Here is a 22,559-nt window from a genome sequence, read left to right as displayed (position 1 = left end):
CACTCTGTCCTGACTGGATCCAAACACAGCCATGCATCAGAGTCTGTGTCAGATTGTCTTATTGTTTCTCTCTCCTTCCTTAGCGTGGTCCGAGCCTATACCTCTAATGGTTCCTTCAACGGACAGAGTTGTATAAGGAGCCAGAGTTTTATGCTGAGTTGTTACTTAAAAGGAGTGAGTGACAGACGTCTCCAGTCGACCCAGGTGGCAGAAAACTCATCTTATGGGCTGCTGCGAAAGTGGACAAATTCAGGCAGTATGAAGATGGACCTGAATCCCATTTCTCAAAGAGTTTCATTCCTCCTTTAAGATCGACAGGAATTAAATGAAAGTGACTTTCTCACAGCATGGTTTCTGAGAGCCTGTTGAGCTCCAATAAACTGAATGAAATAGTTAAATGTGTATTTTGGGCATTTATCCTTCACTTCTAATCAGCAAAAGCAGTTTGTCGTTTGTTTGGTGGCAGGGGGTGAGATGTCCACTTTTTTTTTTTTTTTTGCCAAGGCAATCACCCTGTTACATGTCCTAGTCAAAGTCAAACCCCAAAATCCAATTCACAATCTCTGGTAAAGCTTGAAAATTGATGTTCACCACCATTCTCCGTTCAATGTAAATGACCGTAAGCAATTTGGCAAAGTAAAAAAGGGCAAAAAGGTTATTTATAGATGTGGAAGCTGGTAGCAAAAGATTTGCAGCTGAAATTACACGGAGAAGTGTTGTCTCAGGGGAGTAAAAAACAACCCTATGTGCCACATATTTAGATGTATTTGTTTGAACTTTCTGAAAGTGTTTTTTCCCCCCTACTACTTTCCTAATGTGCATAACTGAGAATTTTCAGATACAATTACTTTTGATAAAATACAATGACACATTTGTGGTTGTAATGTGACAAAATGTGAAAAAGTACAAGAGTGAAGCGTTTCGTATCCCCCCCAGGGTATGTAAGTCATCTGAGGCATGCAGCCTTCATTATGTGAGCTAGATTCACTCGCTCATTTCACAAGTGAGCTAGAACTCATATCGGCCGAGTGGTGGCGCCAAAGAGCAGTAGGTCCATAACTGTCAAACATGGTGTTCAGACTATTCTGTAAAATAAAGTCAGTGGATGGGAAAACTGCAAGAGTTTAGAGTAGATCCTAATCTGATCACTTTTATCGTGATGATAATTGACGTTGTTCGTAAAGCAGATGTGGGTAATGTGTTCATTTATTTGTGGAATATAATACAATGAAATCTTGCAACTTTCATTTAATCCCAATTGTCAAAATCAGCACATAAACGAAACAAAAACCAGACACACAGTGCAGTTCATTTTACAGTTTTCAGTGTTAATCAAAAACAGTTCTTTTATACCATAGTTTCCATCCCATGTAATCCCCCCCCCTAAATATCCCATTTGATATTATTTTTGCGCTTTTACGCAAAGATACTGCAGCTTCTATCCAGCCCCAAACAAGCAGTTATTTTTAGAGCCCTTATTGTGAATCATATTTTGCAGGAAGCAGCTTTTTAATCCCTTAAAAGCATTCTTACGCAGCGCTCTAAACCGCTCCACAAGTGGTGGATCTCACAGGGAAAACAAGCAGCATAACTGCGCTTCCCATCAAGTAATGGCAACTGTGACCGCCCCATCCCAGATTGGAGCACCAAAAAAAAAAAAAATAAAATAAAATAAAAAAAAAGGGGGGGGGGGGAGGGCTGGGGGTATTCAATAAATTATGCTAATCAGTCATGGCAGATTGGAGGCGGGTTGTTGCCTTAATGAGAGTGGGAGCTGTCGCCACAACATGCGCACTGCCTCCCAAATCCACCCCCCCCCCCCCCACACCACCACCCCTCAGCTCGTGTCTCCTTCTACGTTTCCGTGCGTAACAGCAGCTTCCTTCTGCAGCAGGCTACTGTGCAACAAGTTTGCAGGAGCTCTACTCATCTGTCCGTGGCTGTCACCATAAAGTACGCGAACGCATCGTTGCAGTCTCTCTCTCTCTCAGACGCACGCACACAGCAACACAGCAGCACAGCAGGAGCAGCAGCAGCAGCGTGCCATCCCTTTCGTGACTCCGCACCAGATGCGGTTTACTCCCGGCGGCGCGCAGTTGAATGCGGGGGATCGAGAAAACAAGAGGAGCGTTTAGTGTGTGGAAAAGACATTTGAAGAGAGTGGAGAAATGGAGAAAGAAGCGAAGCGGCACTATCGCACGACAGCGCTGAACATCATCTCGTCTTTATGTTCAGTGGCGTCCATCGCGTTCTGCGTCCATCTGAGCATCAGCGCGGCGGACATCAGGAGCCGAGTTGTGGGTTTGGAGAGCGGGACGTCGGAGCGCACCTTCATCCAGGTCCGCGGATACTCCATGGAGGATTTCAATTCTCTGGTGCAGCAGAGAGTGGATGAGTTGCTTTCTCAGGTAAACCATGACTTCCACTTTTTTTTATTTTTTATAGCTGAATTCGTATGATCCAGTCTCACTTTTCCGTGCAGATGAATTAAAGTGACATTCGTTTGCAATTTTCAGCGCTCTTATGAGAATTTCGCCAAGATCAGGACGGCAAGACAAGCCTCAGCTGACTGTAACTGCCCCCCAGGTAAGGGCAAATGCACTTTTCCTAGTCTTAGATAAACGCTAACTTTACGGCTGATTAGGGCCCCAAGAGAACTTGGTTGCGCACATACAGGTGCAACTTAGCAGATTGTTGAAAAGTTCGCTCCAGTTACTCAGTTTCAATGGTGATACTTGCAAGTTCTACTCACTGAATAATCTCTTTCACGTGTTTATTTCTGTTCATCTTGATAATTATGACTTGCAGCTAATGGAAAACCTTTGGTCAGTTTTTCAAATAGTTAGAACCAATTAAAAAAAGATTCTATATACAGAAATGTTATAGCCAACACACAATCGTGAAGAAAACAGACTTGACAGTTGTTTACTAGTGACACCTTACCTGACACACCTGGCTGTTGAGATTGCTCAATCCTATATGAAAGTTGAGTGGAAGGAAAAAGTGTGGCAGAAGAAACAAATCCACAAGCAACAGCCGTAAAATAGTTAATAAGCAAAGCCTGTTCGAAAGTTTAAAACACAGGACATTCAGCTGGAGTCGGGGCTCATACTTATCCGCTGCCGTCTCATTCTGAGTGTTAAGCCTCTCTTCAGCCAGAGACGTGGATGTGTCATATCTGTTCTTGAGAATAAAGGAGTGATACGAAGTGTTCCGTACAGGAGAAAGTACATTTTGAACTTTATTTGGACATGGCGTTTCCAAGTGACGATTCTTGGAGTGACCAGCAAACACACCTGACCTCAACCTCACAGAGGGATATGCGGCAGGAGTGCTCAAGTCCAGTCCTGGAGAGCTGCTAGTCTGCTGCTTTTATTATGCATCTCTATCTTCTCCAACACCCTTGAATCAAATGGCTGAATTGACTCATCGACAAGCCATTCGTCTGAATCGGGTGCGCCACCTGGTCATGCCGCATTGATGCAGCAATTCATGCAGGAATCCTGACCAAGTGTTGCATGCGTTAGAGTTGGGCGATATGGACTTATAATTTTATCGCAAAATTTTGTGGTACTTTTGTGATAACAGTGACGATAAGAAGCATTTATTAGATTATTTTAGTTAACTGTATGACTGTGTGTCGCAGCAATTATAGCCACACAAATAAAACAAATAGTGCTTTTGAAAAAGGTTCCCATTTGTAGTGTGTTTCTTTAGGAAAGAAAGCCATCTTTCCGACTTATTGTCGCAATAACAGTGAGACAGTAATTTTTTCTTTTTAGATTAAATTAAATGGTAGAATGAAGTTTTTTAATTATGTTTTCTTTAATTGAGATGCAACGTCGTGAAACCTGCGTAGTTTTAAGGCTGCATTAAGAGTCATACCTTGAGGATAATTAACTGAGCACTTTGTCCTGACTGTTGATCCTTTAGTAATTAATGTGAAGTGACTGCTGTAATGGTCAAACATACTGCATCATGTCGGCTCACTTTGTGTTACAGCAAACACCAAAACTGACCCAGCTTTGAAAGCACCAAAAGAAAAAGTCTGGGGTGTTGTAGTGGCTGGTGGGCCTATTTGAAGTTGGGGAAGTTGGGGGCCCCTCAAAATGCCAGCCGCGGGCCCCGTGCAAGGCTTGAGCCGCCCCTGTTTATCTACGGGAGGGTGGAGCGGTTAAACATGGAGGAGTGAGTAGGAATCTGTCGACACGGGACGGTTTGGGGACGTCTGATTGTGTGACAGCTGAGCGGCAAGGCACAAAGGCGAAGTGCTCGGCGCTGAGATGTGGCTCTGAGTGGCTGTTTGACTTGTGATGCTGCATCCTTTTGTCCACTTGACACAATAGGCAACAAACACAACTTGAAATTCACATCATCCACCAGTAGATGGAAACATTTATTCCTGCAGTGCTGGTCAGCTTTCTAGCAATTTCAGGGGAGGATGCAGCGAAGGTCTTGTGAGGATTCAGCAGTGCTCCTCACTTTGTTAGATGTTGGATATTTGTGTGGCTCCTTCTTCTGAAGGAGTGAAATATCTAACAGAGCTAAATGTGGTCTTAAACACTGTGGCGTTTCAGCGAAATCAGATTGCTGTAGTTCTTCCTTTGATAGCTAAAGCGTTTGGCACTTCAATGAGGACTTTTGAGGACTATTTTCATGACCGATCACCCCAGAAACAACGCTTTGCTAATTGATGTAATTTCAGTAATGAACCAGAGAATTAGATGTGATGTGAAAGCAATTAAATTCACCTTGTTTGAACCCAACTAATGGTAAAATAAAAAGTGGAAAGCACTGCTGCATGCAGCCAGCATTTTGAATGTCTTTGGCGCTTACATGGGAGCAAAACAGAATAGAAATAGCCTTTATGGTCCCGCAGAGGGGATATTAAGCATGTTACTTCTGAAGAAAGAGCATAGACTTGCACAGTTTTTGGAGATACAATAAAACATTCGCCTTTAAAAGACACTTGGTTTCATTAGATTCGGATGAAAAAGGTCAAGGTTGGTCAGAAAAAAAACAAAAAAAAAAAGTGTCCACCAAGCCTCTGTAAAGCTGTGTCCACTCCACAGCGCTGTGCTGATGTGCTTTCCAGGAACTTTATGCTCTTTCCTGGCAGTCTGCTGAACTACTTAGTGGCTGTTTACTAGACTTCATGCTTCAGGTAGTTTTCAAAGTTTCACAACTTTTTAAAATTTTGATCATGGGCCATCAGTCTCTGCGTCATAGACTCGGGGTTATTACCCTGAAAGCATTCACACCCTTTAGTCTCTTTGACATTTTGTCAGAGTGCAAAACTACACAGCCCAACACAAAGCAATGGACAAATATAAAGTCGAAAAAAAAGGAGGAATAGATGGCTCCCCCTCTCTCTTCTTCTTTTTTTTCTACAAATACAAATCTGAAAAAAGTGTCTTATGCCTTTCTAGTCAGTCCCTTTTGCTCCATCTCAACAAACACATTTCGGAATTTGTATAATTTAATCTCGGTACATACTTTGAAGATCTCTAAGGCTTGTTAGGTAAACGAAGGACATCTTGGAAACTTTGGAGGAGCTGCAGAGCTCCACAACTCAGGTGGGAAAATCTGTTAGCCGTGCACTCAATAAATCTGGCCGTTATGGAAAAGTGGTAGGAAGAAAGCCAAACAAACATGTGGATGAAAGTCGCTGCGGTCAGATCAGATCAAAATTGAACTTTTTGACACACTTAAACGTTCAGAGCTATGACAGAAGGGTTTATGTCAACACATGCATGTTACCGTGGCTCAGTCCCAAACCAGAGTCATACCAGACTTAACATCAAAAGGTTTTAAGAGCAATACTTACTGGTTGGTAATGAGATACAGAGTTGATTGGATTTCGTTTCTGCAGCTCGGCAGCTGCCATCAGCGCTACAAAACTTTGCCCTCCAATTAGAAGAAGTTGGACTCGCACACTGTCTGTCCTCTATTTTTGGAATAAGCGCAAACATTCACCCCATCAGACATGTTTGTTGCATTCAGTCTTGGCTATGTTAGAAAAACATTACTCGACAAGGCGATAATCCTGAATGAATGAGTTCCCCTTCTTCACCCCGTGTTTTTATCGACTGCGAATGAGTCATCTGCTGAGTGGGCATGCCTGAATTAACGAACCAAAATTACAGTAAGGATTAACATTAATGAGACCCATCACAGTCACGCAACCCTCTGCACTTCATCACGCATCTGTTCTTTATTTTCCTCCGCGCGCATCTCTGTGCAGGGCAGAAATTAAGCCATGAAAGCCAATCGGATTCAAATGAAGTGTGACAGGGATAAACCAGAGGCAAGTCAACAGCTGATGACATGCCGCGCATCGTCCCGCAGCCTTCACCAGGTAGTTTCCTGGAGCTGTCGTACAGAAACTTACAGTAGGAAACAGCCCTGGTGGGCGTCTGTTGCACAAGTTTGCCTAAATCTCCGGGATGGAAATCTGTGGAAGCCGACTGAGTAACCAGTTTTGAACTCTTTCATGGTGTATACTTTGAATTCATCTGTACTGTAATAGGTTTAAGATATGATCAGAAGTTGTGGCTTTTGATCCCCAGTCAGAGATCCCGTCCAGGTCTCCTTTGCCAAAAATGTGACTGAATGCAGATGTGTGGAATCTGGGGTGACTTTGCATAAGCTATGCAAGATAACCACTGTGATGGGATCATCAGTCATAGTTTTAGTCCTGAAAATCACTTTTTTTTTTTAAACCTTTGCAGGGGGATCATTTTCTTTTCTCTTCAAACTTTGCTTAACATCTATCACAGAGACAACTTTTCATCAAGTTTTGGCAATTTTTAATAATGTCCCAGAATGCAACTGTTACATAAGAGTTAATGGGAGATTAAAGATTCTGGGTAACATTTTGGAAACACTTTTATTCAAGTTTTTGTTTATGCATATTTTCTTGGTTAGCTTTTAGACCCTGCTGCTGTGATTGTTTTGTACCTTGAAACACTCTTTGCAAACTGAGAGCTTTATCATTATATATATATATATATATATATATATTTTTTTTTTTTTTTCAAGCAAATATCTTTACACTCTATGACTTCTGAATAGGTTCACTCAGTATCCATCTTCTCCTCTGTCTAACAGACAGCCTATGGCTCAGATGTGGCTCTTTTTCTCAGTGTGAGGACAATAATGTGCTTTTCACAGTCCTCACTTTATTACTGTCATTGAAGATGGAGTGCTTGTATAGGCAGTGCAATGGGCCATAGCTTGGGGGTATTTTGTGCTTCTGAATAAGAGGAAATTTTAATAGTTTTTTTCCCCCTCAGAAAATCAATCTTGAACTTTAGTGTATTTTCCTATATGTTGACATGATTCTATGTAAAAATCTAAAAAGTAGCTTTTATCTCGCTGACGTCTTTCATCAGTAGCCGTGACAGGTACTGTTCAGTTTTCAGCTTCAAAGTGACTAAAAGCATTTTTACATTTCAGTTTGCAGATGCGAATGCTGCGTGCTGTTCTCATCGTGAGTGCTTTTACCGCTACCTGAAAAAGGCTATTACACTTTTTTTTTTTTTTTTGGGTCCGGCCTTTCTTTTATGTTTTATAGCTACATGGAAAAATTACAGCTCCCAAATGCAGCACAAAGGGGAATTATTTTCATCCTGAGAGAATACAGCTCGTGAGGTCTTACTTAAAGTCAAGTCTACATCAAATCTACATCAGTTCCCCCCTAGTGATGGTTTTAAGGTCAAATGGATTTAATAATTAAGTCTTTTTGGCAAACTGGATTCTTGTAAAGCTCCCTAACCTTTCAAATTGGTTTAATGTTATAAAATGTTAACAGATGGATTAATTTGACTAATATCTGGCTTTTAGAGAAATTTGAGGGTCTTGTTTTTGAAACATGTGCAGACCAATGATTTTCTTTCTTTGATTTAAGGTGAATTTTTTTTAAAAAGAAGCCTTACGTCTAAACAACTTGTAGTCAATGTTGGAATGTGAAAGTTGAAACATGTCAACATAAATACCTCTATCATATGTAAGGGTGTTTTCACGGCTTATAGTCCGGTAGACTCGGCTTGATTGGGGAACAAAATTGCAACATTTGCTACATTTTCAGCTGAATTGTGTAAAACGAACCAAACCCTTTGAAAAACCTGTTCTCCTCCCTGTTCACCTCCCAACCAATAGAGGAAACGACAGAAAAACCTCAGAGGAAGACATGGGCGCAACTTCCTTCTTCTCACAATGTGAACAAATACGGGGGTGGCATTAGATTTAACGTTTGGAAGATTTTTCTTGTGTCTTCGGTGAAAGATCAACGAGCCATTTCTCCTGCTAGCATAAGGCAGAGAGGTTTGTTTTGGGTGTATTTGCCCGAAATGAAATCCCGGTAGTTTGGGTTGATCAAATGGGCTCAGTTGAAATAATGTTTCTTTTTTAATAGAAACAACACGTAGAAAATAGTGTAAATAAAACCCCAATGATACTGAAAATAGCTTTCTTTGACTCTTCCCTCAGCAATAACTTTCATAGCAATGGGCTTTGCTATTAGAGACAATGCTAAGGTGTGGTGCGTTCGCTGACTAGAGAAATACTGGATTTTTAAGTTGGTTACCCACCAGTGACAGACTGAATCTAAGATGATGTAGTACTTTGTGGCATTTCTAAAAACTTTTTAGCACTGAAAAATAAACAATGCCTGCCACAATTTTTTACCACTACTGTGAAATTGTGTGGAAAAACTTTGAAATAAGTAATTATGGAAACTTGCCAACCCCAACAATGCCGATTTGTGCTACGGTTCTCAAATGGTGAGAATTGTTTTTGAATTTCCTGTCGTACTCCTCAGTCGTTGTGGCGGTCACTGTCCTGCCTACATATCTTAGGTCTGGCTGTGATAAACTAGGCAGGACAGTTCCATGATTATAATAATTGCTCTCGTAACTTTTTAAGCTTTTTGGATGGAGATATGCTACTGCAATAAAAAAACAAAACAAAAAAAAAAACTAATTTATTTTAAGGCTTTTTACATAATTGTGGAAGGTGGTATGGTTCTGAAAGTATTTCTTGGCATTAGCAGGCTGTTTTCTTTTTCATATTTTATTTACGCTGTCCTTTTTCCGGGTTCTGCTTTCAGTGCAGAACTTGATGTTTAATGGGTCCATCATAAAACATGGAGTCAGCAAATGTAGGTCCTCATATGCTTAAATCTCAACCCCCTTTCTCAGGGCATCATCAACCTTTCCCTCCAATCTTCCTTGAAGCATTTGTAGAAGTTAACGCTTCAAAGGTCTTGGCAGCTAAACATCGATCAAAATCCTCTTGAGAATACTGCAACGTGCAGTTTGCAGGAATTTGTGTTTTTTTCCTTACTACACACACACAAACACAGAAAACTGGCTGTCAAGTGCAACAGGCGGGGGCAGCAAGGGCTTAGATCAGCTGGGTGTTGTGACCTCACCGTGCAAAATATAATTGTAAGCAGACGCAGCAGCGTTTAGGCTAGCTTGTCAACTCTAAACCAAATTTGACATGCAAAAGTAAAGCTGCACACACAAACGGACGCGCTGGGATCACAGGGCTTCAGGGTGGAGAACTTTTCTTTTCTTTTCTTTTTTAAGCTTCTTGTAGACAAACCTGTTTACAGTTCTCCTTTCCGCTACATGAAACAATGTAATCCACGTGGGGTTATACAGTTACAGCTTAGCAGCCTCCCCCCCCCTCTGATATCTTCACCTTAGTAGGCAACCTGTAATTAATCACTGACAGCTTCTGAATTAAGCCCTCTGTGTGGTTTGGAGCCAGGAGGTGCGCTAATAGTTGTATAATTACCAAGTGCTAGGTAAAGTAGAGCAGACTTCCAGGTAGCTGCCGAGGCCAGCTGCTTCTGGTTAGGTGAGTCAGGTTTGGCTCGCTTTGTGACTAACTGAGGCCGGAGATGATGGCAAAGGAGCGTGGGAGGCTTCACCTGCGTCCAGCGCTGAAAAGCCAATTATGAGCGTGTTGCTTCCTGCTCAAAAGCTTCTAACTTTATCTACTTACAAATCTGGAACTAACTGCACTTCACATTTAGAGTCTAGCAAAAGTTTGCCTACTGTTTAAAAAAAAAAAAATGTTTTAATTTTTTTTTAAGGCTTTTATGCGATAAATTATGCGAAGTTGAAGAAAATCCCAATGAAATAGCTTGTGGCTCCAACATGGCAGAACATGGAGAAATTTAAAGTGAATAGTTTTTCAAGTCTTTACAGAAAAAATCTTGTTGCAATGAGCTCAGATTTTACATCAATCTAAATAAAGGAGGGTAAATGTTACATTTGCCCTGATTTCAAGGCTGATTATCAGGAGAAGAATGTTGCATAAAGCACAGATGGCCTCCTTCTACTCTTGACAGCTGTTTTTATGAGGTATGGTAAAGCATGCCAGCTGACAAAAGATGGAAATGAGCATAAGGCCGGGCAGAGTGGCACACTTTTTCCTTTTTTTTTTACTCAACGTTAACCTGAGGGCGGCATGTTGAATGGAGAGCAGATTACATGATTTTATATGACGGAGGTCAGCATGGCTCTTTGCTGCAGATTTCAGCACCGCAGGCTTTTGAGGACCAGGGCCAAAAACAGAGTGGAGGAGAGTCAGAATGCCCCAGCTCTAATGATTGTCTTGTGTGTCCTTGAACATTTCCTGGCGGTGATTTGCAGTCATCATTTTTAACTCCTTTCTTTTTGTGTGTGTGTGTGTGTGTGTGTGAAATAAAGCAGGAAGCTCAGAGATCCTGTCTTGGCTTCTCACAAGCTTACTTCTTGGAGGTAAATGAAAAGGTTTCCATCATTGTGACTTAGCGACACACCCAAAACGTGGGTAAAACATATTCATTTTTCGTGTTATTCCTTTTAAAGCTGTGCGTCTGCTGCGTCTGATCTTGACATTGCCGTATTTCAACAGTCATGTTGACTGTACCTTTCTTTACCTTTTGACCTCTAGTGTAAAATCGCCGCTGTAGGTCCACTGCATCCAGCAGAAAGCCGTCAGAGAACAGTGACTCATCGCGGTAAAAGATGACTTACAAACGCGCTCATAACGCCGGGTGCAAAGTTTCAGTCGCAGGAGTCTCCTTTGTGATCGCTTAGCTTTCCTTCCCATTTACTCATCCCTGCCCCACAACTTTCCAATTGATTTAAATTAACTTCTTATGTGTGACACACTCCCTGAACAGCATGTCTTCTGTTTAAGGAATTGTTTTCATTCTGTGTGTGACAATGCAGAAACTTACAACATACCCCAGGATACATACAAAACTTTTATTTTACACTGAAAATGACTTTTCAGAATTATCATAGTCATAGTCTATGATAATATTCCTCAATCCCTTTACTGCTGAACAGAGTAATTTGTGAAGAAGCAGTTGTACTTTTGGTTTTTTCGTACACGATGAAGTCGTCTTGCCAGCCTTGCAACAGTTTGTAGCCACCAGAGAGATGAAGCTGTAACTGGGCTACCATCACGTTGCTAGTATCTAAACACATAATGTCACCTTGTGCCACACTGCATGCCAATACGGGAGTCTTACTGACCTTTTTAAACTCCTTGTTGTGTAGTTTCTACTCACTACCGGTAGATTTATCTGCATCCATTGGCTTTTTTCTTTTTTCTGCCTCGTAAGCCGGCACTTTTGCTTTTTGGACTAAAGAGAATCACAATGGATCTTTTGCAGTTCTTGGGTTTGGACACACTGATCACAATGAAAATGGTGGCATTACAAGCAGCTGTAAAAATGTCTGTTGAAAACTGAATACCTCTGTTGCGGTGCGATCCTGATCAAAAGACCATAGGTCTAATGTGTGGCAAGTTTTCTGTGTCTTGTAGCCTTCACTCACTGTTTTGACAAAAAAAAAAAAAAAGAAGACTGCTCGACTTGTCATGTCATCACTCGTGGTCTCTGGAGGCTGTTGTATTTGTACCACCACTTTTGAGTTTGAATTGGTTAAATACTCATCGCTCATTCACGTGTGCACCACATTAAATCAAACTGCTAGTTCTGGGTGCTTATTGTTGCCTGGGAGAGTAGTTTCAGAACATAGCATATTATTACTAAAATGTCCAAACATTTAGGAGAAGTATAAAAAAAAAAAATCACCTAGAGAAACAGCTGAGTGGAATGGGAATTTAATTGTCTAAGTTGAAACCAAGACAAGTTGGTGTTCACCCAATGTAGCACTGGCAGTAATCCTTTGAGAACCATTTATTTACAATTGATGCAAACATTTATGAGAGCTTTTCAAGTTTCGAACCAACTCGGCGGAGCAAAAACAAGCAGCTTGTCCCTCAGGCCATTGGAAGACATCAGGGATTCAAACTGTTTCTCACAGTGGAAAAAGTGATGGAGAAAAAGCAGGATTTGCCCAGCAGCTTGCCAGATGATGTATGCTCCCAGAGTCCCCGAGGGCGCCACCAAGAGTTTAAGCTCAAAAGAAAGTCATGCTGTCCAAACGGAGCTCTTATTGGTGTTTGGTGTCCAGTGGGCCGTGAACTTGGATGTCCAGGGTGTTTGTCAATGAAAGGAACTCTGCTTGAGATCTTGTTGGCATGTTCGCCGTCCCCCTCCTCACCGCCGCTCACCGGGGGTCTGGGGGGTGGACTTGCACTTTGCCAGGCGGCTCTTCCCTCTCAAAGCTTTGCTAAATGTGACATGAAATGTGAATCCGACTGCGGATCCGAAAGAGCAATAAACACACAGTGCAAATATTTGAACCCATGTGCACCGGCTAACATAGCGATGCACACCTGTGGACTAAGTTGGATGCATGGATATACATGTTTAGACCGCAGTACCACAAGAGCACGCAGCAGTTTGAGTCGCCCTTCAGTGAAGAGCAACGAGGTTTTCAAGTCATTGCGGCTTGTTAATTAAATTTTCCGAATTGGGACAGGCAGAAGGAAAGACATAGTTTGGAAGAATTTGCTCCCTCTTTTCTTAATCTGTGATTTTATAAGATGTGTTGCTCCAGTATTTATTGATCGTTTTTTTTTTTTTTTATTCGCATGCAATCAATTTGAAATGTGCAAAAGTTTCTTCAAAACACTCCGGTGCCGTGAACGACAACTTGGCAAATCTAAGATGCATGGAAAAGCTTGTTAAGCGTCGTCAGTGAAAATGAATTTATATTGAGCAAAGAGGGGTTTGGTCACAGCTCGGTAAGCTTCGCTTTCACAGACTCTTCTTGTAGATGGTGTCAGCTGTTTGAGATGCAGCTCAAGTAAAACGCTGGAAAATCCAACAGACAGAAAAACAGATACGCTTCAATCAGACCTCCAAACTATTCATTTGTGTTTAAAGTGAAAAAAAAAAAAACTGCACAGAAGTAATAGGAAGGCAGAGCACAGTGGTCGACTTCATATCACCACCTGCTAAAATTATAGATAAAATCTTTTAAATCTGTGTTTGAGAATGAGGTGAACTGAAAATCTTAATCATTCAGTCTTTTTTTTTTTTTTTTTACTTTTATGCTTTGTAGATTTCTAGTGACTCAACCCCACTGGGTTGAAACGTTGTTTTCCTGCAGCTGAGATGTAGACATTAAAACACTGTTTTAGAGCCAGTGGATATTCCACACTGAAAAATATACATTTCTCAGCCTTTTATGTCCTTTTTCAAAAATATAAAATACAAATAATTTATGGATTTAGAGCAGATATTTATTTTCGTTGAGCATTATGGAAAACCTGCTGACACTGTGGACGGGTTTCGGCTGAGAAACAATGTGCGGTTTAGCTGCCGTCTCTCTCTGGTGCTCAAATGTCCCGCAGGAGCGAATGCACCACCGTGGAAAGGTGCATGCGGCCTTGATTACGCTGATTAGTTTCACCTGTCGGTGTGGTGTAAAAAACGAGAACAGAAAATTGAGCAAACCGCAGAGAGGATACACAGTTGTGAGTTTTTGCAAGAAAACAACTCGCAGCCAGGAAAAAAAAAAAAACATAGCAACTTTAAACAAAACTAGGCTGAAAACTTTTCACTGGGCCGTTTGCCCAGTAAGGGACTGAATGGAACTGGTGGGGCCACCAGATGAGAAGCTGCTTTCGGAGGGCTTAGTAAAATGGAGGTCCAGGTGAGCAAACCGTTCCATTGTTCTCTCATGCCTGTCACTCCCAGGCATTTTCCCCACACAGAACGTAATTGTATTGTTCAAGTTTTTTGGCATTACTCTGCTTTCCACTAGTCCATAACAATACTTCCACTGTGGAAATGAGAAAACCCTACAGACGGATGGAAAGAAAGCGAGCGTTATTCCTTCACATTGAAGACTGATGGAAAAAAGACAAACGAGGAAGGACGCGAGAAAGAAGACAGGATGCAAGGAGACAAAAGCATAGGAGCACATGGTAATAACTTAATTAAGGAAGGAAGGACACGGGAAAGAGAGGATTGGAAGAAAGACGAGAAGGAACAAAGTGTGACAAGTCAATTGTAGCCAGAGCACAGGAAATAAAAGACACGGTCTTGACTTTTTAGAGTTTTGAAATAAAACAAACTTAAGTTTCTGAATTGAGGATGGAAAGATTTTGTGGAAGAAGGTCAGAAAAGTGAAGACACATTGGAAGAAGGTGAAAAAGAGGAAAGGGAATGTGGAAGGGATGAAGTTCAGAAAGAAGGAAGGAAGGAAGCTTGTAAGGATGCAACAAAGGAAGGAAACAAGCATAGAGGGATGGAAGGATGGACCTTTAGACACATTTGCCCTCACTTTCTTTCTCATACTTTCCTAGAGCTGTAAAAAAAATGCTAATATATAATTCACATGTCTCTAGACTGCACAGAAACACTGCACTATAGGTTCTAATCAGACACAACCACTTCTAAAAATAACATCGGGTTAGACATTATACTCCTTTATGTCGACTCCCTCATTCTTTTACCAATCAACATGGCGCCCTGCGTAGCTTTGTTGGAATCCAGGTTAATGAGCCACTTCTCCCCCCCCGAGTCCTGCTGCTATCTCAAGCAGCTTCCTGTCTCATGAGGTCCTGGTTCTGCAATCCAAACTCGACTCCTCAGTCGGAGTCCTGATATGCATGTTGGCTGGAACTGAAGTGCCATTTGAAACACATTCACCTCCTGCTGCTGCATATGCAGGGCGATTCATGCAGGTGAAACATGCGAAAGAAAGGGAAATTCTGAGCATACATGCTATAAATAGAGCTGAAGTTTTCAATGTTGCATTTAAAAACATGCTGCCTGCTAAAGAGGGACATCTTGTGACTTGCCTAATCGGTACCATTTCTGCTCACTAATTTTAATAGCACGCCTTCAATCTTTACTGGCTTGCAAGTACACCCATGTGTTTGCAATGTTTTCTCAAACTTTAGTTTTATGACTTAAAATGCTTATTATAATTTAACGGCAGAGCAGCACAAGACGGTCGAATCAGGGATAATTAATAGACAAGCTTAAATCAAATCCCAACAGGGTTACAACTCAGCTAAGCGAAATGTGTGGTCAAGGTTACAGCAACAATAAAAGCGTCTTCTTTTTTTTTTTCCTTCCTCAACGATTTACTGGGTGTCAGGCTGACTGATTTGACGTGCTTACATTCTTTCTCGGTGAAGAAAGACTTGAGAAATTACCTTCCTCTTGCTGTCCTTCTCTACTTGGACGGCCGCAGTTGAGCATTAATGGTCTGATAGCCAGTTGACAGATTAGAGAGGAGGAACGGGACCCGGCGTGGCATCCCGGTAAGTTTTGCCGTATTTGCTACCCACAGAATACGAAGGTGACCAGATTAGTTTATCCTTTCCGTCTGGTGCAAAATGCACGTGTAAAATCGATTTCAAGAAACGGAGAGCGTTTCCATAAACGCCCAAATTGACTATTGTATTTCATTTTCAGCATGCGTTTGCTGTCAGCTGCAGCAGACCCCCCTCTTTTCACTTTCATGTAACATAATAAATGACGGGGAAAGTCTTACACATGTGTGGCTTCCAAGTCAGAAACCCCGTGAGTAACACGACTAGATTATAAACTTGCAGTTCTGAAAAGCGGTTATTTGTTACGATTCATTACTGTTGGCCATCCCTCCTCAGAGCTTTTAGGTACTTTTTTTTTTTTTAAAAGATGGAGGTCAGTTGCAGGAGCAGACAAAGTATCTGCGTTTCTGCAAATGTCATGGCCCAATAACATGAGAGTGTAAGTTTCGTCTGAGACATGGGTGGGGGGGTAACACAACATAACGGAGCGGAATTCAGGATTTAAACCAAAGAAACATTGAGTCTCGAAGGAGTTCAGGCACGCTTGCTTGTGAATGTCATGGCCATAAATCTACTTTTTGCCAGACCCAGATTCAGTTGCAGTTTGAGAAAACGTTGCCGAGTTGAAAGACGTTGGTCAGAGTTTAAGCTGCCCTCTGCTGATGTGTGTAATTACAATTACACTTCAGCTGGGTCTTCTTAGTTTTTTCAGCTTTTATTGTAGAGAACTTACAAAAAGATGAGCGTGAGCTGATCCAAAAGCCTGGAGGTTCTGCAGTGCCTTGCTAAAGTATTCATATCCTTTGAACCTTTTCACGTATTGCCAAATTGCAACAGCAAACTTCTATTTATTTTGGGAGGATTTTGTGTAATATGTAAAGAGAAAGATACAAACTAGAAATTTTTTTTTGTTACAAATGAAATCTCAAATTGTTGCATGGATTTTTATGAAGTCTCCTTTTTTCTTATACCGCCAAAATAAAATACAATGTTTGCCTTGGGTAGGCACCTAACCAGTAGAGTCCACCTGTGTGTAATTTAATCTGACATATAAATGTCATTGTCATGACTAGCCTGACCAGTAGTTAGTCCACCTGTGCATAATTTAATCTGCCCTATAAATGTTGTCGTGAGTGGTCTTACCAGACGTTAGGGTCCACCTGCGTGCAATTTAGTCTGACATATAAATGTCGTTGTCCAGGGAAGGTGTCAGAGGTTTGTTAAAGAACATTGGTGAATAAACAGCATCACAAAGACGTGGAAAAACAGTAGACGGGTAAGTGAGAGACTTGCGGAACCGTTTCATGTGTCGTTGCGTTCCTGTTGAAGGTTTCGACTGTGTGTGGCATCGGCCATTTTATAAGGCGTAATATGTTGGAGCAGCAGCTTATCAACAGCTGGGAGGAAGCAGTTAGATAAGCTAATCAGGAAGTGTGTGTGGTAGTATGCCCCGTCGACTCGGTGTGGGTGGTGGGAGACAGAGGAACTCTGGGTAAAATAACAACACTGTTGGAAAATATTTTTCACCTTGTGCATCAATCTGTTGCTGAACAGGAGAGCTTCTTGGGGGACAGACTGCTGCACCTTTGGTGCTCAAAGCAGCGTTATTGTAGTTCATTCCTTCCTTCTGTCCTTCCAGCAGCTGCTCAACTGTTTTTTACAGTTTTTCTAACTACTTGTAAATAAACAGTTGTTTTAACCCTGTATAGATGTGCATTTTGTACATTTTTAAATTATCCTACTCTGCACATTTGTTTCAGTCACATGCTATTTTAATATGTGCACAGTGTTCTGCAAATAAACTGTACAGTAGGTTATACTTGCATATACATCCCATCCATTTTATTTACACCTTTGTCCCTAGTGGGGTCGGGAGGGTTGCTGGTGCCTATCTCCAGCTAACGTTCCGGGCGAGAGGCAGGGTTCACCCTGGACAGGTCGCCAGTCTGTCGCAGGGCAACACAGAGACACACAGGACAAACAACCATGCACACACACATTCATACCTAGGGGCAATTTGGAGAGGCCAATTAACCTGACAGTCATGTTTTTGGACTGTGGGAGGAAACCGGAGTACCCGGAGAAAACCCACCATGCACAGGGAGAACATGCAAACTCCCTGCAGAAAGACCGGGGCCGGGAATCGAACCCAGAACCTTCTTGCTGCAAGGCAACAGCTCTACCATATAAAGCCCATATACTTGCATATATATTTTTTAAAACATACTTTTGCTTTTTGTAAATCTGCATGCTTCATCTTGCTTCTGGCACACCTGAATTGTACCACTGAGACATTAAAAGTTATTTATATTCTAGGTTATGAAACATCCAAAACTCTCATCATCTATCATAGCACTATTTGATCAGTCATCTGAAACAGCAAAGACTACGACATCTAAAAACATTGCTATCCACCTAAAGTGACAGCATTAATCAGAGAAGCAGCCAAGATGCTCCATAAATCGAGTCTCATTGGAAAAGTGGCAATAACAAAATTATAGAAGGAGAAAATAACTCATGTTTAAAGTTTACCAGACATATAGGGGAAAACTATGGTCAGATTAGACCAAACCTGAACTTTTTGGCCTGCATGAAAGCACCTAACATTGAGAGAAATTAACACCTCACATGACCCTGTGAAAGCAGCATCATGGTGGAAGATGGCCAGAGTTGATTGAAATGGATAGAGCTAAATATTGGAGAATATTGGCTGAAAACCTGAAAGATGCTGTAGAAGAATTGAAACTGAGGCAGACATTCACCATCCTGCATCAATCAGTAGAGTAATCAATCGGTAGAGCTTGAGTTGTGTTGCAAAGAACAGGCAAAAAACGTGATTATTTAGATGTGCATATCTGGGAGAGACGTACATAAAAAGACTTGCAGATGTAATTGCAGCAAACTGCGGCTCTGTAAAGTTTGGACTCCGAGGCTGAATGAGAATGTGGCATCGGCCATTTTCTATGGCGTAATATGTTGGAGTATATTGTGCTCCAACACATTGCACCATCGAAATATGTTGAAAACTTTTCAAAGTTTTCAGATTTAAAACTGTGAAACATTTTTTCCCCTTCTCTTCTCAATTATACACAACTTGGTGCTAGACCGCAATATATTGAAGCCGGGGATGGGACGTGACAAAATGTAAAAAAGTTAAAGCGGTATGAGTACTTTTTGTATCGCACTTTCTATAGAAATAAGGTGTTGAGATTGCTTTTGGCTGTGTTTATGTGAAGGTGGCTGAGCAAAACAAACCATAATGCAGGATGAAGCCTTTTTAAGAGGTCCTGGCTGGGTGAATATGCATTTTTGAAGGTCAACATTTAGTCTGCAAATTTTTTTACTGCAGTGGGGATAATATTATGGTAGCTGGCTGTGCTGAATAAATAGGTTCTGATGAACTCTGCACAACCTGAGCCACTGGGTAAATTTTATATACAGTGAATAAAGTTCTCATTTGTGGTTGTACGCTGGCTTGTAAGAACAGCATACCAAGCGAAGTGCATGGGGTTAGAGGCTAAGATGTTTTCTGAGCTCGAGGGGGTAACGCTGAGAGCTTGCAGGAGAGGGAAAAATGCACTCATGTCATACTGTTCTCTCAGTTTTCTGACACTCTACCCCAGGTAAACTGGTCCCCTCTGGCCGGTTCTCGGATTAGCGACCGCTAGCCAAAATCAACAAGACAGCCAGAGGCGAAACGGCTTCTCTCATTTGCACCAAAGTCGCTAATGTCTCACAAGACCCACAGACTGGCAGCTCGTTTTTGCAAATAAAAGGTATGTTCAAACAAATGTCAGTTTGAAAAATATGACCCAAGATGTATTAATTTGTGGGAGATCGACTGGCAAAAGTCCATCGTGACCTTTTGGATTTGTGAAGCAAAAGGTTGCTTTAAAATAAACTATTTTCTCTCCATACTGCGAATGTTTTTTTTTTTTGTTTTTTTTTGTATTTTGATACCTACAGTATATTAAATGATGATAATGTGTATTTTTCAGGCATATAGGCCCATTTTACAGCAAGAACAAGTAACCTTTTTCCTTTCAGTTGTTATAAAAGTGTGATGCGTATCAAAAACAGTTTAAAAGAATTTGACTTTGCATCATTTCCAACACTTCTGTCTCAACAATGCTTCCTCATTATGAGTTTCTAGGATAAGCTCAGTAGTCTTGCAGTTTTGTTTGCTAATTGCTGCTGCCACTAGTCTGGAGGAGTTGAGTGGCTCATTGTGTGAGCAGGCATTTAGACATGAATGCTATGGGAGACTCGAGGATTTTTCCAATATATATTGAAGTAAAGCTCCTTGAATGTTTTTAATGATGGAATAACATAAAATAATATAAAACTAAAAAAAAAAAAAAATCTGCATAATACTTCCACACCTTTTAACCAAAAAATTTACTTTTAGGTGAACTTTTGAACTTGTAACTCATAACCTGTAGGCTTTTTCAAGCTAGCTGCTGATAAGGAAGTCAAGAGCAGGCGACTGAAGTTCTGCATGTTTTATAAGTGTCATTGCTTCACCACACCTGAGCCAGATTACTAAATTGTATCTCATCTTGCCACAGCAGCATGCCGATTATGTAGTAATTCAAATTGGGTGTTTGCAAATCAGATTATAACTGTGTCAGTATATCATACAGCTACTGTCTTATTAAAGTTTATTTGATAGGGACAGACACACATCGACATAGACAAACTGAATAAAACAGCAGTCCCATGTTTGCATCATGGTGCAATAGCAACAGCTAATTCGCAGCACTTGTTCGCAGCATTAGATATGAAATGCTCAAATATCCGCTCTTAGTTAGGATAAAATCTTATTTATATTTGAGGTGCTACTTTTCAAGAAATATTTAGGTATCACTGGAGATGTATGTTTATACATCTCCAGTGAGGCTGCATGTGTAATTTTGACCCTACGTGAATTGAAAAAAAAAAAAAACAACAAAATAAATTAAAACTGCCACCTACAATCTCACATGAAGTCACATGAAGCCTCTTTCCAATCCACAAATGTTTAATTTCCTATCCCAAAAGAGTCGCCCGTGAGCACCCGAACCAGCCGAGTCTGGTGTGCAGCGGTGCCACAGAAAAACAGAAACTTTCATGACAGTGTTTATCTAATTTATTTTCCCCTCTGTGCAACTGTCAACAATAAACGGCTGATCTAATTAAGGAAAAAAGGAAAATTAAGGAACAGTAGCAAAACTGAGCTGTTTTTCTTTATCCTGAGTCAACCAACTGTTGACTCAAGAGCATCTTTTCTTTTATTTTCCTGTGTCTCACCAGTTTTTAATGATGGAAGCAAGCGGTTTCAAAACATTTCATTGGATTTGTTGAGCGTAGAAAAAAGAAAAACACACAAACGACAAGCTGGTGGACAAAATGCATGCCTTATTTTGACTCAGAGCAGTCTGTGTGTGCACTGCTGATACGGTTCCCTCATGAGAAGCCGTACGTCACAAAATCCATTCTCAAACAAGCTGCAGAATAAGGGTTTATTGTTTTTAACCTCAAAGTTTGAGAGGAAATAACAGAGCTATAACAGGGCTTTTCTGCATTCTCCTAAAAAAAGTGCTTCTGTGATGTTTCAAAATGATAAATTGTACAAATATCTCCAGAGGCTGCAGTAAACGGTTCATAGAAACAACAACCCCTTCGAGTGACAACTTGGCCTTCTCGATATGGCACGCTTTCATGTTGGTAATTATTACTCTTTGACGAAATTTCGGAGGCCTCGTACTGTTTTGATTCAGATATAAACTCTCCAGTGAATATATCGGTTCACAACGGTGTCAGTGGAGACATTGGTGTTCTCACAGCTAGATGGGATTTTACTGGCTCTCAATAATTTTGTTGAAAAACCTAAAATATGTTGCATAAGGTCAGGTTTCCCCCATTCTGGATGTTTTCAAATATCTAATATGTCACTTAGGTCTTGTCCTGTTTAACTGTTTCACGTGTAAGTAAATCAGGCTCATGTTAGGCAGACTTTAAGAAAGGACACCCTGTCAGACCCCCCGCACCCCCCCCCCCCCCCAAAAAAAAAAAAAGTCGGACTGGGGAGGAATGTGGACCGGTGTGTATGTCTATGTATTTGCATCTCTGGCTTTACTGTGGCCCCCCGTATGGGCATTTCCAACCAGCTTTGGTGTAAATAAAGTCTCCGGCCACGGCAGGTGTGGGGAGCAGGGCCAGGAGCAGGGGAGGTCTGAGTTTCCTCAGTCCCGTGGGCTGCAGTGAAACCGTCCTGGAGAAATCAATATTTACCATGTGTATCAAAGCAGGTTCTGTTTTAGTATCAAAAAGCAGGCTGCACAGGGCACAACTTGTCCACAGTCGAGCAGCGGCAGCGGCTTGACTGCTGCTGCAATGCTTCCAATTGTTAGTGAAATAAGTTAGCATTTTCCATGGATTTGAGTTCTTTTTTTTCTTTGAATCGATGGGAACAAGCACATTTCTGTTAATTATGGGTTGAAACGATATTAAAAGTAAAACTAGAACGGAGTTTGAAGTTTTAATTGTATCAAAATGCAAAGCTGATCAAGTTTTTTTAAAACAGGTTCTTCCTTTCTAATTAAAATATTGTGCGACTCAAAGTCGCACAATATGCTGACCTTTGAGGGGAAAAAAATACATACAAATTAGGTATTTGAACAAAAACTCACTGTATGACCTGATTGCTTTCTAAACAAAGACAAAAAAACTATTCAATTAAACTTTTACAATATATGATGGATGGATGCGACATTTGGACCGCTGGACTGGGAATGAACTCTGGAAATGTGAATGTTTTCCTCCCTCTTGTTTTTCATGCTTATCCAGATCTGAAAAACACTTAGATCAAA

The 22,559-nt window shown here is 41.1% G+C and overlaps 1 protein-coding gene across 1 annotated transcript in view; it reads left to right on the top strand.

Annotated features, from left to right (window-relative positions):
- Window positions 1–1,827: 1,827 nt before the first annotated feature.
- The window catches only part of col25a1 (collagen type XXV alpha 1 chain), a 196,155-nt gene continuing 175,423 nt past the window's right edge, over window positions 1,828–22,559 (top strand). Inside the window, exons 1-2 of the mRNA XM_081598907.1 lie at window positions 1,828–2,408; window positions 2,517–2,586. Coding sequence (XP_081455033.1) covers window positions 2,169–2,408; window positions 2,517–2,586 — 310 coding nt within the window. The 5' untranslated portion in view covers window positions 1,828–2,168. The remainder of the gene's footprint in view (window positions 2,409–2,516; window positions 2,587–22,559) is intronic.

This window comes from Poecilia reticulata, chromosome 18 (assembly GCF_904066995.2).
Source record: "Poecilia reticulata chromosome 18, P_reticulata-male-v2, whole genome shotgun sequence".
In the NCBI taxonomy this organism is placed as follows: domain Eukaryota; kingdom Metazoa; phylum Chordata; class Actinopteri; order Cyprinodontiformes; family Poeciliidae; genus Poecilia; species Poecilia reticulata.
Note: the sequence above shows the minus strand (reverse complement) of the source record. Positions and strands in the feature narration are given on the sequence as shown.